Source organism: Sus scrofa, chromosome 1 (genome assembly GCF_054392235.1).
Source record: "Sus scrofa isolate SSC_HxYL_T2T_F1_AM1 chromosome 1, Sscrofa_HxYL_maternal_Yorkshire_Landrace_v2.0, whole genome shotgun sequence".
NCBI classification, from domain to species: Eukaryota; Metazoa; Chordata; class Mammalia; order Artiodactyla; family Suidae; genus Sus; species Sus scrofa.
In genome coordinates this window covers 251,154,905-251,171,663 of record NC_139383.1, presented here as the reverse complement: position 1 = coordinate 251,171,663, position 16,759 = coordinate 251,154,905, and the positions used below count along the sequence as shown (strand labels likewise).

The 16,759-nt window shown below is 46.2% G+C and overlaps 1 protein-coding gene across 2 annotated transcripts in view; it reads left to right on the top strand.

The window, feature by feature from the left end:
* Window positions 1–16,759, top strand: part of GABBR2 (gamma-aminobutyric acid type B receptor subunit 2) — a 390,041-nt gene that overhangs the window by 180,788 nt on the left and 192,494 nt on the right. For both annotated transcript variants that reach the window (XM_084990752.1, XM_021066509.2), the window contains exon 4: window positions 12,681–12,782. In XM_084990752.1, the coding sequence (XP_084846878.1) occupies window positions 12,681–12,782 (102 nt within the window). The remainder of the gene's footprint in view (window positions 1–12,680; window positions 12,783–16,759) is intronic.

The window sequence follows — 16,759 nt, the reverse complement described above, 5'->3', positions numbered from 1 at the left end:
TCCTGGCTTCACTCAGTGGGTTAAGGATCTGGCGTTGCTGTGAGCTGTGGTGTAGGTCGCAGACGCAGCTTGGATCTGGCATTGCTGTGGCTGTGGTATAGGCCTGCAGCTGCAGCTCCAGGTTGGCCCCTAGCCTGGAAACTTCCATATGCTATAGTGTGGCCCTTAAAAAGAAAAAAAAGAAAAAAAAAAAAGAGGAAGAAAAAGAAAAGACATAGCATGAACTCTCTGGGTCTCAGAGTATCTACGTGGAAGCCTAGATGGATACAGCCCATCCTCCGTGTGCATTCATTCATTCTCTCATTCATCTTATGGCTTTGAGCACCTACTGCATGCCAGGCATGATGCCACACCCTGAAATAAAACAAAGCCCGCCCCTATGGGAAGGCCGTGTTTGGTGGGGTTGCGGGGGGAGGTGATGTGACAGGCTCAGTGCTCGTGGTCAGCTCTTTGCGAACCAGCTCAATGTCAGTGACCTGGAACTCCTGAGCCCGTCACTGAGGGCCTCATAAGGGCCCCAGTATCTCATGACACTCTTGATAACTCAGGGGAAGTGAGAAAAAACGTATTTCTTTGGGACAGACAAATGGTCATTGAGAGGAGAGCAACTGGGGTTCCCTTCAGGAAACCTCCGTCTGTGATGTGAGGATGCGAACAGGACAGGAAGCCTGGGCTTAATTAACCTTGGGAATGTGCTTTGAACCAGCGCGCCACTGGGTCTTAGGAAGCCCTGGTGTGTTAGCTTCCTGGGGCTGCTGTAATAAGTCACCACAGACTGGGTGGCCGAAAGCAACAGACATTCATTCTCTTACAGTTCTGGAGGCCAGAGTTCTGAAATCAAGGCGGTGTCCGTGGGGCCATGCTCTCTCTGAAGGCTCTAGGAGAGACTCCTTCCCTGTATCTTCCAGCTTCTGGTGGCTCCAGGTATTCCTTGGCTTGTAGACGCATCCCTCCAGCTCTGCCTCTGTCTTCTTGAGGCCTCCTCCCTCATGCCTCTGGGTCCCAAATCCCCTGCTGCCTTTCTCTTATCAGGACTCTATCATTGACTTTAAGGCCCACCCAGTAGTCCAGGATGATCCTTAAATCAATGATACCTACAAAGATATTTTTTTCTAAATAAGGTCATTCCCACAGGTTCTGATGTTTAGGACTTGGACACACCTTTTTGGCGGTCACCATCCATCCCACTGGCTCTGCACCGTGAACTTGCACATGTCATGCTGCAAGTGCAGGTATCACATATGTGTGATAGATCTGATACATACTCAATTGGGCACTTACCCTTTTTAAATTTTTCACTTATACTCAACTCTAGTTATAGATTAAGAGCTAACTGATTTGTAGCGATCTGAAAATTAAATGGTTCCATTTTTCAAAAGGAACCATTTCTTCCGTTTAGAAAGGTAGAACTACAACCACATGGATAAGTTTCTACAGGACTCTTAAGTGCGTGCCTCAAATCTGAAAAACTTCAGAGCTGCAGAGGGCGGCTTCGGGAACTCTGAAATTTAAAAAGGCAAAGTGTAGGGGCAGGTGGAACTTTGAAATTTGCTCTCCTAGAACCACAAACACTGGTGCAGAAAGAAAAATCCCCTCTCTAGCATCCCGACCAGCTTCTGCTTGCACACCTCTGATGTTGGGGTGCTCACTACCTGCAAAAGTTATCTCCTCCATCATTAGAAAGTTCTTTTTGCTTTAAGCCAAAATCTGCTTTCCTGAACCATCTACCTGTTAGTCCCACCTCCAATACAGGGGCGCCCGGAACCAGCTGCCCTCCCACGCGACAGCCCTTCAGTGTTTGAAATGAGCCATCACTTCCCGCCTTGGTCTACTCTTTTCCGGGCTAATTTTTTAATTAGCTTAAATTAATGGTGGTTCCTGGGGATCTCCAGCCCCAGTAAAAGTGACCTGAATTATTCAAAGATTTGAGTGTTTTAAATGCCTGTTTATCCTAATTAGCATCTTAACTACAGCAGTGCCCTCTGCCTCTAACGAGCCACATTTTAACATGTTCCATATTTTAATGGATTTTACTTGAATGAACTGTTTAATCAAGTGAAGACACATTTCATGAATGAATAGAAGTAAATCTATAATTATACGCTTTAGTCAGGTAAGAGGAGTGACATTTCGGCACAATCTAGGGCTATATATAGCGAGTGTATTTGAATGACAAAGTAGGTTACCTCAGCTTCCATAGGAGAGCTGGGAATTCGCTTTGCTCTCAAGTTCATTTCGTAACCTAATTAGAATTTTCAAAGAGTTGTAAAGTGCATGTGGTGCAGACCTGCTTCTCTGTATCTTTACCTGGATCTCTGCCTTTTTGGACAATTTCTCAGCTGGAGCAGTAGCCTCCTTAGGGAGGGCATCCAGGGAACTCCTGGCCACCATCTCCAATCGTCCCCTTGGCCTCCACTGTGCATTTCGCTTGCTCCGTCAAGCCTTCCCCACCTGCGATGTGTGGTCGGAATGTGACAACTTACGGCTGTAATAATCCTTTCTGCTCCTCCCTTTCTTACTGTCTCTCTCATTCTTTTCTCCCTGCTTCCTTCTCTGCATTCTCCCTTCTGACCTGGTCAGGATCTGCTCAGGGTCTTGGGGGCCAGGAGTAGAAGAAGCCAGGGATTAAAGATGAGATATAACTATTGAATGGGGCAGGGGAGGAATCCCAGCTGTAAAAGACAGGTGTTGCCCAGAACCTGGAGAAGGTAGAGTTAGGTGACTTAGGGGGCTTTGAGGCTGGCAACCCAGCTGTGAGCCTGGCAGTTCTATGGCTTTTACTCCTTCGTTTGTGGTTCTCAACTTTAGCCGCAGGATGGAAGCACCCGGAGAGCACTAAAAGTGCAGATGCCTGGGTCCCGTCCCAGGGACTCAAATTGGTTTGGGATGCAGTCAGTGCCTCAGTAGTTTTTGAAGACTCCCAGGTGATTCCAACATGCAGCCTGGAAAGCCCCAGGTGACTGCAACCACAGCCAACATCTGGAAACAACTTCATGCACGCCCCTGACCAGAGCACCCAGCCAAGTCACTCCCACCATCCCGACCCATGGAAACTGTGTTGAGATAATAAATGTTTCTTGTTCTGTGCCACTAAGTTTTGGGATAATTTGTTGTACAGCAACAAATGACTAATTCAGAATATTAGTTTCCTCAAATATATCCCCAAGTTGGTCACTTCTTGTCACCTCCACCACCATCTCCGCATCCGGCCTCCAAAACCTCTCACCTGGATGATTCTGTAGCTACCTCAGTGGCCTTCCTGTTCCCTCTTGCCCCTGCCACCACTGGTCCCACAGCAGCCTGAGTTTGGGCTTTAAAACCCAGTTCTAATCATGCCGCCCCCTCCCTGGAACCTTGTGATGGCTGCCCACTGTTCTTAGGCTGAAGACCAGAATCCTTCCTGGGAATTATGAGGCCCCCATGGTTTTCCCCTACCCATCTCTTCTTTCTCATTTCATTCCAAAAACCTTCTCCCGGCCCCTGCTCTTGTCCTGCTGCAGCTCAGCCCAGCTCTTCTAGTTTTCCTACCAGCTCCATCCACCATAGGACCTTTGCATGTGCTGCTCCGCAGCCTGGAGTCCTTCTCTCTGCCCTCCTTTCTGGCCTGGGTCTGACTTCTCCATGACAGCCTCTCCTGGAAGCACACCCCCAAGCTTGAACACCTTTGTCTTAGTACGGGGGTAATTATCTGATTAATGTCTCATTCCTCTGGATAGAGACCCAAGACAGAGAATGGTTTTGACCCATTTTAAGCATAATGTGGGTCCATCCTGTTCTATCAGGGATGCTTGTCACCATCAGAGCCTTAGTCCTATTTCACATGGTACCTGGAACCAAAGAGATGTCAATATCACAAATGAATGAATGAGAGAAACTGGAGAAAACAAACAGGGTCCCATTCTGGAATGACCAGGGACTAGGTAGCTATCCAGAAAGGGACTCGGGCCCAGAGGCCAGGGAGTGACTGGACCAGAGATGAAATTCCAGCCCCAGGAATGAAGTGGGAGCCCTGATTGAGAGCCCTGAGATCTAAGAAGGCCCCTTGCCAGGCGGGCAGGGGGTTGAACCCCTTGGCCTCCTGACCTCAGGCTCTTTACATCACCTTGCTGGTTGAAGGGGGTCCAGGGCTGAGGGGGAAGGGCTCTAGGGGTAGAGAGTTAATTGGCTCTACCTGTGGGCAGCAGAAAGTTGTAGGGGAACAGGAATGTGGCAGGGCATGTAGATATGATCCTGGGGCGCTGAAGCAGAGACAGCATGGGAGGAGAGATCACCCCGACCCACACGGCAGTTATTCAGGATGGGGGCACATAATGCCATTATTTCATGAGCCCAATCCTCATGTCCAGAGACAGGGAGCATCCGCTGGGCAGCTGCTCTGTGTTAGTGGAGAGGGGCAGCCTTCAGAGCAAGGGGAGGCCTGCAGGTGGAGTAGCCCAGTGGCCTGCTCAGAGGTGGTGACAAGCATCCCTGATAGAACAGGAGGGACCCATATTATGCTTAAAATGGGTCACATGGACTCAGTTATGCCAAGCCAGAAAATTCTCCCGAATAGTCTGCTCACCTATGCTCTTTTCCTAATTCCACTAGCTTCAGGTCTTTTCCTCTGATCCCCTTTTCCTCCTCCAGCCTGTCCTCTTCTCCCCCTACATCTCGCAGGATGGACAAAAACCAGCTTTGTGTCCCTGATGCTGAGCCTGTGGATGTAGGCTGTGTGCTCAGTTGGAAGAACCAGGCCATTGTGATGGCTTCATTGGAGTGACAGGTCCCTCTCACCCCTTCCCCCACAGCCAGCGAACCAGCTGGGAGGGAGCTTGTGTGCAGACTCCCTGGACCCACAATTCGGGCAGCTGATCTGACCCGACGGCATTTTCTTCTGCTCAGCTTGAGCAGGACAATCCTCTCAGCTCTGAGCTTTCCCCTGAAGCCACTGATTCTGCCTGGCTTCTGACTTCTTTGAAGACATTGGACTTCCCTAGAACTTAAAGTCTGAGTTTAAGCATTAAAATCAGTGGATTCGGATCTTCGCTTCACAAGGCTGTGTGGGAGCCCTGGAGTCACTAGTGTAACCTTTGGTGAATTTTACACTCCCAATCTCCCATGTGCATGGTCTTCCTAAAGGGTTCTTGGTCCCTGTCGGAGCCACACTTCTCTTCTCTGAGCCTGAGCCAGTTTGTCACCATCCCTGAAAAATGCAAGAAGAACTGAGCCCAGCACTCCAGGAGTGATCTTCGGTGGGCAGACCAGAGGGCGACTGTCCCCTCCATCATTCTAGATGTGATACCTTATAAATGTGGATCCCTGGAGTTCCCATCGTGGCACAGTGGTTAACAAATCCAACTAGGAACCATGAGGGTGGGGGTTCGGTCCCTGCCCTTGCTCAGTGGGTTAAGGATCCGGCATTGCCGTGAGCTGTGGTGTAGGTTGCAGACGCGGCTCGGATCCCGCGTTGCTGTGGCTCTGGCGTAGGCCAGGGGCTACAGCTCCGATTAGACCCCTAGCCTGGGAACCTCCATATCCCAAGGGAGCGGCCCAAGAAATAGCTAAAAAGACAAAAAAAAAAAAAAAAATGTGGATCCCAGTCCTATCACCCATCACCCTTTTGGCAATTGCCTTCCTCATGTAAACACATTCTGGGAGTTCCCGTTGTGGCTCAGCGGTTAACGAATCCGATTAGGAACCATGAGGTTGCGGGTTCGATCCCTGGCCTTGCTCGGTGGGTTAAGGATCCAGTGTTGCCGTGAGCTGTGGTGTAGGTTGCAGACAAGGCCGGATCCCGCGTTGCTGTGGGTGTGGTGTAGGCCGGCGGAGACCCCTAGCCTGGAAACCTCCATATGCTGTGGGTGTGGCCCTAGAAAAGGCAAAAAGCCAAAAAGAAGAAAAAAAGAAAAAACACATTCTAGTCTCCTAATCAAAGGGGAAATATCCAAACCATGGAAAGCACGTTTTCATCTCATTATCAATGATTTGCTTAAAACCTGCCATGCTTCCTTTAGGACGGTGGTTTGGTTCTCAAACTTGAACATACATCAGAATCACCCAGAGGGCTGTTAAAACACAGGTTGCTGGACCCCACCCCAGAGTGTCTGACCCAGTAGGTCTGAGGTGGGCCCGAGAATTGGCATTTCCAAGAAAGTTCCCCCAGGTGATGCTGGTGTTGCTGGTCCAGGGGCTTCACTTCAGGAACCACTGCTCTGGGCACATGCTTTCTGATATGACTCGCATCCACAGTCCATACCAATTCTTGGGAGAAAAAATGGACAGCTATTGCCTCCAAGCCTATCTCCGACTATTTGTTCCCAGAGCTCTGACCCACTAGTTCTCCCTGGTACCAAACGACTTGGGTTCTTTTCAGATTTGCTACAGCAGCCAGGGCCCGGGTTCATTGCTCCAGAAGCAGGGAGAGTTCTTCCTGCAGGTGATCTCGGCCCTGTGAGCTGGCCTTGAGGTCAAAGGATGCAGCCCTTCCTAATCCCCCTTCTAGTGGCACCGGGGGTGGGGCCTGTTCATGGTCTTCCTCACTCCCCCGGCAGCCCTGGCCCTCCCTGTCACATGATGGGGCAGCCTTCTTCTTTGTCTCCTCCCTGCCCATCAGCACCCCTCTCCCCCTCCCTCTCAGGATGACCAGGGCCCTTAAGCAAATTAGGCTCCCAGTGGCTGCCTGCCTGGACCTAATATTGCGTTTAGGGCCGCAGTGAGACCCTGGCTGTGCTCGAGTGTGTGTATAGATGGATGGATTTTATTTTCTTGGGAATTAAGGGTTACTCCTTTCCAGAAAGAACATATTTCCACTTTTATAGTGGAGGTGACTTAAAAAATAGGATCTACTTTATAGAAAGGCGATTTATAGCAAGCTGCTAAAAGACCCTGGAACCTGCAGTTCCAGAAGGGAAAAAATAGATGTTTCTCCTCATTTATTTAGTAATCTTTAACCAGTGCACTGAATGATCCTTCTGTCCACATGTGAGAGTGTGGATTTTTTTCTTTGTGTGGTAGATCAATTGCCTTATTTCTTTTCCATCCTTTGGTTATTTAAAAATACCAAAAATGGTTTCTTCCATTTGCTTTCCCTAAAAAAACATCCATTAGAATAAATACCCGAGCTAAGCAGACTTCTTGGTGCTGAAATTATGGTCAGCGAGTGGCTCATCTCACCACCATCTGTTCTGACCTGTTCTGGCTCATAAGCCTCAGGAACCATCCACAACTGGTAGGATCCAGAAGAGCCATCCTGAGACTGCACAGAGTACTGGCCTGGGAGTCACACCTCGTTTCCTCATTTGTGGAATTAGGGGCAGAAAGAGATGACCTCTAGGGTGTTCTGATTTTGTTTGTTTTGAGTCTGGACTGCTTGTAAAATGTTTTTTTCTGCCATGATTATACACAGCTCTCCTGCACACACAGATAGATACTCCATGCTGCTGATAGCTTTGAGGCCGCCTTATGCCCGGAAAAGATCATTCCAGCAGCACAAAGAACTTCAGAATTTACAAAGCCATTCCACCTCCTCAGTGTTTCTGTTGGGCCCTGCAACAATGCTGTGAGTTACATGCTGTATCGCCCCTGTTCATAGGTGAAAAGACAGGGACTCAAAAGAGTTCGCGTACCTCCCCTAAGTTTGGGTGGCATGAGACTGGGGAGATGGGGCTCGGCTGTGCACGCCTGGTACCATGTGCACTGGCTGTGTTGCCTCCCAGCAGGGCCGAGTTTGCACATTTCTGTGTTTAATTGTTGTTGCTCCATACCACCCTCATGACACACAAAGCTAATAATGGAACCCTATCTGCAGCCAAAAAGTATTTGATGCAGCAGAAATAAACAGTCATGGCAAAGTCAACTTTTTTCAATCAACTAGTTCCCAATCATCCATCAAGATAGAGGTAAAAACCAAGGATGGACAAAGTTCACCCTGACTGTGGCAGTTCCATTCTTTTTACAAAATGTTTTATCACGAAGTATTTCAGGCATTCAGAAAAGCACGGAATACCAAACACCCATGGATTGCTATCCAGAATTAATGTGTTTATATTTTGCTCGATTCGCGTCATTTTTTTTTAAAGAAATGAAATACAGCAGTTTCCATTGCAGCCCCCTTTGTTCCCCTTCCAAGCGGTGGCTTCCCAGTGACCATCCTGTGACATTTAGGGCCAAATTATTCAACACATTTTGATATATACTTTGGAAGGATCTACCCATTGTTGAAACAGCAAGTGCTTTTTTATTGCAGTAAAATATACGTAACATCAAATTTACCATTTTAACCTTTTTTATTTTTTATTTTTTTATTTTTATTTTTTTTGTCTTTTCCAGGGCTGCACCCACGGTATATGGAGCTTCCCAGGCTAGGGGTCTAATTGGAGCTGTAGCCGCCGGCCTACGCCGCAGCCACAGCAACATGGGATCTGAGCCGTGTCTGCAACCTACACCACAGCTCATGGGCAATGCTGGATCCCTAACCCACTGAGCAAGGCCAGGGATTGAACCCGCAACCTCAGGTTCCTAGTCGGATTCGCTAACCACTGAGCCACGACGGGAACTCCATTAACCATTTTTAAATGTACAGAGGCATTAAGTACATTCATGTTGTTGTGCAATCAGCACCACCAGCCATCTCTAGAACTTTCCATCATCTCAAACAGAAACTCTACCCATTAAACGTAACTCGTCATTCCCCTCTCCTCCCGCCCCAAGGAACCTCTCTGTTCTCCGTTCTCTGTCTATGGATTTGACTGCTCTAGATACCTCATCTAAATGGGAACATAATATTTATTCTTTTGCTTCCGGCTTATTTCATTTAGCATACTGTCTTCGGGTTTCATCCATGTTGTAGCATGTGTCAAAATTTCATTCCTTTTTAAGGCTGAACAATATTCCATTGTATGTATAAATCGCAATTTGTTTATTCATTTATCTGTCCACCTTTTGGCTATTTTGAATAATGCTTCTATGAACATAAGTGTACAAGTACCTCTTCAAGTCCATGCTTTCTATTCTTTTGGTTAGATACCCAGAAATGAAATTGCTGGATCATATCGTAATTCTATGGTTAATTTTAACAGTGAGCAAAGGTTCCAATTTCTCCATATCCTCATCAATACTTGCTGGTTTGGGGCTCTTTTATATTAGCCATCTCAATGGGTATAAACAAGAAGTGCTTTTAATGAGCATCTTCTCTTAAAGAGGAAGAGACTAAAGCCCTGAGAGAGAAAGAGTCACACAAAGAAGCCTAGGTCACAAGCAAGCCAGTAACAAAACAGGACCTGGAACCTGGGTCCTAAAACTCCCATCTGATTATTTCTACTAAAACACCGTCTACCAAAAACAAAACAAAAAGTCAACCTGCAGAATGGGAAAAAAATTCGCAAATTATATGACCAACAAAGGACTGAGCTCCAAAATATACAAATAGCTCATACAGCTCAATAAAAAAAAAAAAAACCCAATCAAAAAGTGGGCAGAAGACCTAATTAGACATTTCTCCAAAGAAGACATACAGATGGCCAATAGGCACATGGAAAGATGCTCATTGTCACTAATTATTAGAGAAATGCAAATAAACCTAAAATGAGGTACCACCTCACACTGGTCAGAATGGCCGTCACTAAAATGCTGCAACTGATGAGGGCTTAATCTCTAAAATATACAAACAACTTACACAACTCAACAGAAAAAAAGCCAACAACACAATTGAAAAATGGGCAAAAGACCTGAATAGACATTTTTCCAAGGAAGATATACAGATGGCCAACAAGCACATGAAAAAATGCTCAACACCACTGATTATTAGAGAAATGCAAATCAAAACTACCACAAAACTACCAGTCAAAATGGCTATCATTAATAAGTCCACAAATAACAAATGCTAGAGGAGGTGTGGAGAAAAAGGAGCCCTCCTGCAGTACTGGTGGGAATGTAAGCTGGTACAGCCACCATGGAGAACAGTTTGGAGATATCTTAGAGAACTATACATAGAATTACCATATGACCCAGAAATCCCACTCTTGGGCATATATCCAGACAAAACTTTCCTTGAAAAAGACACATGCACCTGCATCTTCACTGCAGCTCTATTCACAATACCCATGACATGGAAACAACCCAAATGTCCATTGACAGATGATTGGATTAGGAAGATGTGGTATATATACACAATGGAATACTACTCAGCCATAAAAAAAGAACAAAATAATGGCATTTGCAGCAACATGGATAGAACTAGAGACTCTCATACTGAGTGAATTAAGTCAGCAAGAGAAAGACAAATACCATATGAGATCACTCATATCTTATATCTAATATATGGCACAAATGAACCTTTCCACAGAAAAGAAAATCATGCACTTGGAGAATAGATGTGGTTACCAAGTGGGAGGGGGAGGGAGTGGGATGGATTGGGAGCTTGGGATTAATAGATGCAGACTATTGCCTTTGGAATGGGTAAGCAATGAGATCCTGCTGTATAGCACTGGGAATTATGTCTAGTCACTTATGATGGAGCCTGATAATGTGAGCAAAAAGAACGTATACATATATGTGTAACTGGGTCACCATGCTGTACAGTAGAAAATTGACAAAACACTGTAAACCAGCTATAATGGAAAAAAAATCATTATATAAAAAAAAAAGTCTACCAATAGGGAGTTCCCACTGTGGCTCAGTGGTAATGAACCTAACTAGTATCCGTGAGGATGAAGTTTTGATCCCTGGCCTTATTCAGTGGGTTAGAGTATCCAGCATTGCCATGAGCTGCGGTGTAGGTCGCAGATGTGGCTCGGATCTGGCGTTGCTGTGACTGTGGTGTAGGCCAGTGGCTACAGTTGTAATTCAACCCCTAACCTTCCATAAGCCATGGGTGCAGCCCTAAAAAAGACCCAAAAAGATTTTTTTAATTAAAAAAAAGTCTTCAAATAATAGATGCTGGAGAGGGTATGGAGAAAAGGAGCCCTCCTGCACTGTCAGTGGGAATGTAAATTGATAGAGTCACTAAGTAGAAGAGTATGGAGGTTCCTTAACAAAACAAAAAATAGTAACTATCACATGATCCTATAATCCTACTCCTTGGCGTGTATCCAGAGAAAACCATAATTGGAAAAGATACATGCACCCCAATGTTCATTGCAGCACCATTTACACTAGCCAAGACATGGAAGCAACCTAAACGTTCATCAACAGATGAATGGATAAAGACGTGTGTTTGTGTGTGTGTGTGTGTGTGTGTGTGTGTGTGTGTGTGTGTGTGCCTAGAATATTACTCAGCCATAAAAAAGAATGAAATAATGCCATTTGCAGCAACATAGATGGCCCATATGTGGAATCTAAAAAAAAATAAATAAATAACAAAAAACAAAAATGATACAAATATGGGTCTAGAAATCCACCCCAGACATAGAAACAATTTTATGGTTAAAAAAAACTTATGGTTAACTTATGGAGGGGGGATAAATTAGGCATTTGGAATTAACATATACACACTGCTATACATAAAATAGATAACCAACAAGAACCTACTGTATAGCACAGCAAACTACACTCAATATTTCATAATAACCTATAAGAGAAAAGAATCTGAAAATAAATATGTGTGTGTGTGTATGTAACTGAATCACTTTGCTGTACACTTGAAACTAACACAACATTGTAAACCATCTGTACTTCAGTTTTTTAAATAAATAAATAAAACAGTCTAGTTTCCACTGCTTTATGCCAAAGCTGCACAGCTATGACCTGGGCCAGATACAGACTTCAGATTTATTTGGTTTCGTCTTTACTTTGTTGTTGTTTTATATTGAGAATAATATCAACATTTTAAAATGTAAGGGAGCTTATATTTTAAACATCTAGATTTCTGATTTCTCCCTCCAAAATCAGAAGGTCTAAGTGACTCTGGACCAACATTCTGGTGTGGCATGGTTGGAGCTGTGCAACAGGTGCCATCTCTAGCGGAGGCATACAGGTCACCAGTTTGCTGTTGTCATCAGTTTGCCACAGTCCCCACCACTCCCTTACTAGGTTCCCCAAAGCCTCTGACTTTGAAGGGACCTCTAGCTGTCCACATAGACTGCTTCACACAGGCTGGTCCCTGTGAGCAATGTAGTTGGCAGCTTTCTGCTTTCCAAGTACATAGATATTAGTCATTCTGTGTGTCAGCAGACACGTAGTTATGTTTAACATCACAGGCTAGTTCCGTACCCCCTTACTCTTTCCTCTGTTTTGCTTCATCTATCTGAATATCTCAGCTATTTCTTCACCCTACAGAAGAAGGCATATTACAAATAAATAATGCAAAATATAAATAGAGATGTGTTTGAACAGTCTGATTGGAGATGGTGTGATGCATTTGACTACTCTGATTTGGAGACAGGATGAAACACCAGCATGAAAGTCCAAAGACTTGGATGCTTGTCTTAATTCTTCCTGGAATGAAGGCAACTTTGGGGCAACTTTAGTAAGCCTGTTCCCTGCCTGGCCTTCTTAAGCCTATGTGGCAAATGTGGGGTAAGACTGAGATATCTCCATGGCCCCGGGGGCACTCTAGTTTATAATGAAGATAAAACCCACTCCTTCTGTGCATAGGGAGAGAAAATCACCCCGCCCATTTGAGCCGCTTCCTGGGACAGCCCCTCTGAACCAGCTCTTCCTGTGGCTGCCAGCACACCCACCCTCTGCTTTCTCTTTGCCAACAGGTGAGGAACGACCTGACTGGGGTTCTGTATGGTGAGGACATTGAGATTTCGGACACTGAGAGCTTCTCCAACGATCCCTGCACCAGTGTCAAAAAACTTAAGGTAGGTGCAGCTGACCACAGCCTGCAGGACAGACTGACAACATACTCCTGGGGTTCCCCAAAGCCTTGACTTTGAAAGGACCTCTAGCTCCGGCTGTCTCATTTCACCCTTAGCATCTGAGAGATGGGGAGAAGCTTTCAGGAGCTGGCTTCCCTTGGCTGTCCCTTGCTTATTGTCCAGCACTGGCCAGAGGTCCAATGGCCAGGTGCACAGCCAGAAACTCCACCAGGTGGAACTTCCTGGGTGATTCTCTGTCTCTCAACCCAGCCTGAAAGGCAAGCAGGACACAACTGTTACCATATCTGTTGTGAAGAGGCTCAGAGAATGGAGCTCTCTTGCCCAAGCCTCAGCAAGGAAGCACTGTGGTTGGGACCAAAAGCTCAGGCTCCTGACTCACTCCAGTGACACTTAGTCCAGGAACAGAAGGCTCACCTAGAAGTTTGTCCAGTTGTAAGTAGTTCCAAACTGTCATCGATCCATTCATTCTGCAAACTCTCAAATGCCATGTTTGTGCCATACCCTCTCCTGGGCTCACAGACACCAGCAGGCCTGTCCATGTCTTCAGGTGCACTCAGAGCTGGTGAAGAAGGCAGAATCCTCTCAGGAGAACCAGGAACAGAGGGACTGGAGAACAAAGAGAGGCAGTGTCTCATCCCACAGGGTCCAGACAAGGCTCCAAAGAAGGGCCAGCCCTGCAGGATGGGCAGGATGGAGACCTGCAGGGAAGGAAGGGTGAAGATCAGGGGGCAGGGCAGCCCTGCTCACCATGCACTTGGGATCAGCAGGAATTCCAGGAGGCTGGCTTGTCAAGGGTGGGGCCACGGGAAAGATGCTGAGGCTGGAAACAGAGTTTGGAGCCAGTGTCCATGAGCCTTGAATGCTGAGATAAGGAGTTTGGACTTACATTCTGAGGACACTGGGGAGCTGCTGTGGGTTGTAAGCAGGACCAGACTTAGTTAGAGCTGTCACCTTACTCTTCCATTCCTCATGTCTGTATTAAAAGTTGTCTGAGGCCCCAGATGCCAACTGCTAACATATCCCTTCTCTCTTGGGCTGGTCCCAGTTACACCAGTCAATCAGAGCGGGTGGCAGTTTAGAGCATATAAAGCCTTCAGTTCACATATGGGGAAACTGAGGCCCAGAGACAGGAACTAAGGGAGCAGAGCACCAGTTGTTTGTCATCTTCTCAGGTGTCACATTTCAGCCCTGGGAGCCTCTGCAGATAAGGAAATGGAGTCTACAAACAATAAGTGCTGGAGAGGGTGTGGAGAAAAAGGAACCCTAGTACACTGTTGGTGGGATTATAAATTGGTGCAACCACGGTGGGAAACAATATGGAGATTCCTCAGAAAACTAAACATAGAACTACCATTTGACCCAGCAATCCCACTCCTGGGCATCTATCCAGAGAAAACCACGACTCACAAAGACACATGTACTCCAATGTTCATTGCAGCACTATTTACAATAGCCAAAACATGGAAACAACCTAAATGTCCATCGACAGAGAAGTAGATCCAGAAGATGTGGTACATATACACAATGGAATATTACTCAGCCATCAAAAAGAACGAGACACCAGCATTTTTAGCAACATGGATGGACCTAGAAACTATCATGCTAAGTGAAGTCAGCCATACAATGAGACACCAACATCAAATGCTTTCACTGACATGTGGAATCTGAAAAAAGGACAGACGGAACTTCTTTGCAGAACAGATGCTGACTCACAGACATTAAAAAACTTATGGTCTCTGGAGGAGACAGTTTGGGGGGTGGGGGGATATGCTTGGGCTGTGGGATGGAAATCTTGTGAAATCAGATTGTTATGATCATTATACAACTACAGATGTGATAAATTCATTTGAGTAATAAAAAAAATGAAAAACAAAAAACAAAAGATAAGGAAATGGAAGCTAGGGAGGGCCTACTGGCACCCAGGTGTCTTGGGCTAGATCTGCCCAGCTCTTCCCCCACAGGCTCTGTGGTTGGAGGGTTAAGTTGGGCTGTGCAGGGCTTGGAGGACCCAGAGGGTAGAGTGCCCACCCTGCAGGGAGCACCTGGGGTGGGGCTGGGGTGGACAGGGCCCTGGTGCTATACTGACATTCTCCTGCTCCATGCAGTGTCTCCCCAGGGTGGGCACTCGAAATAGCTTCCTCCATCTCAGAGGCCCAGGGGAGTTCTATGCGTTTTAAAGTTTAAAGAGCCTTTGTGTATGGAGCAGAAGCACTAGCTGAAAGTCTGTAAGAAACTGGAGATGAAACTGGGTGCTGTGCTCATCAGCCAACCAATTCCAGTGGAAGTAGGAGTGATATGGACACTGATGAAATTAGCAGGGGCCTTTCTGGTGTGTTGAGCAAGGGCCGGGCCCCCAGGCAGAGCCCCTGACCTTCACTTGCCCAAAGTCCTGGGACAGAGGGAATTTTTTGTATCCCCGTTTCACAGACAGGCAACTTCAAGAGGTTAAGGAGCTTACCCCAAGTCACCCAACTGGAAAGCGATGGGTTGGAATTCAAACCTGAATCTGGGCAATATCATTGTCCAGCTTCTGTAACGTCATGCACAGCTGCAGTTCTGAAAAAGGGTTCCAGCATCACATCAGCCCAGGAGAGCAGAGCCCAAGACATCATGCTCACTCTGTTGGCAAAGGAACCCCTCTGCGTGGAGCGCTCTTCCCCTGGAACCTGCATCGCTCCTTCTCAAACCAGCTTCTAGTCTTTGCTCAGTTGTGCCATTTTCCCAGAGGCCTTCCCTGAATGTTTTATTCAAAATTTAAACTCCTGCCTCTCCCACTCCCACTCCCCCTTTCTGCTAATTTTCTCTGTTACACTGATGGACATCTGTATGTTTCTGGGGTCTGCCGTAACCAAGTACCACAAACTACGTGGCTTAAAACAACAGAAGTTTATTCTCTCACATTCTGGGAGCTAGACGTCCAAGGTCAAGGTGTTGCCAAGGCCATGCTCTAGAAGGCGTGGGGACTCCTCCACACCTTTCTCTTGGTTTCTAATGTCACTAGCAGTCATTGATGTTCCTTGACATGCATCTGTGTAACTCCCGTCTTTGCCTCAGCTAACTTTTCCCCCACCTCTCTTCACATCATCTTCTTATTAGGAGACTAGGCATGTGGAATTGAGAGCCTCTTCCACTCCGATATGACCTCATCTTAACTGATTTCATCTGTAAAGACCCTGTTTTCAAGTGAGATCACATTCTGAGGTATTGGGGGGTTAGGATTTCAACATATCTTTGGGAGATACAGCTCAACCCACAATATATCTGACCTCGTATTCATTTTACGTAGTTGTTTTGTCATCTGTCTCCTCCCACTAGGTTGTAAACTCTAGGAGGCAGCAGTTTCTATCTGTCTTGGTCACTGTTTTATTCCTCATCACCTGGAATTAAGCCTAATTTGCTCAACAAATTTGCTGAGTGTGTATACATCAAATACCAAGTCTGAACAGACAAAGTAACAGAGAACATGAGGATGAAATACCCAGGAACAAAGAAAAGTAACTTCTGGAAAGCTCAGAGGAAACACACATCTCTGGTTTGCTGTGGGATTAGATAGAGAAGGAGGTCTGGCGGACAAGAAAGAAAACTAAATAGCAACCAGCAGAATTAAAATCTGCATTGGAGATAGTAAAGAGCAGAGTTAATGCCAGGGAAAACAAATGCCAATAATATGGAGGACGAACTTGCAATGCTTTTCCAGAATGCAGAGGAAATGGCCAAGAGATCCCTCTAGTGAGAGGAAAGATAAGTTATAGACACTGGAGAAGGGAGATCCTAAGGGAAAACCAGAACAAATGAAACAGAACCCAAAAAGTGTGTGTGGGGAGGGGGTCCCAGTATCAACAAGCATCCCTATCACCCAGATCTTGGTTTCTAGTACGGTTCGCCACAAGAAGGACCCAAGGCTCCTCGGAGAACCAGCTGACTCTAGAACTGGGACAGGAAATATACAGGATGGTCCT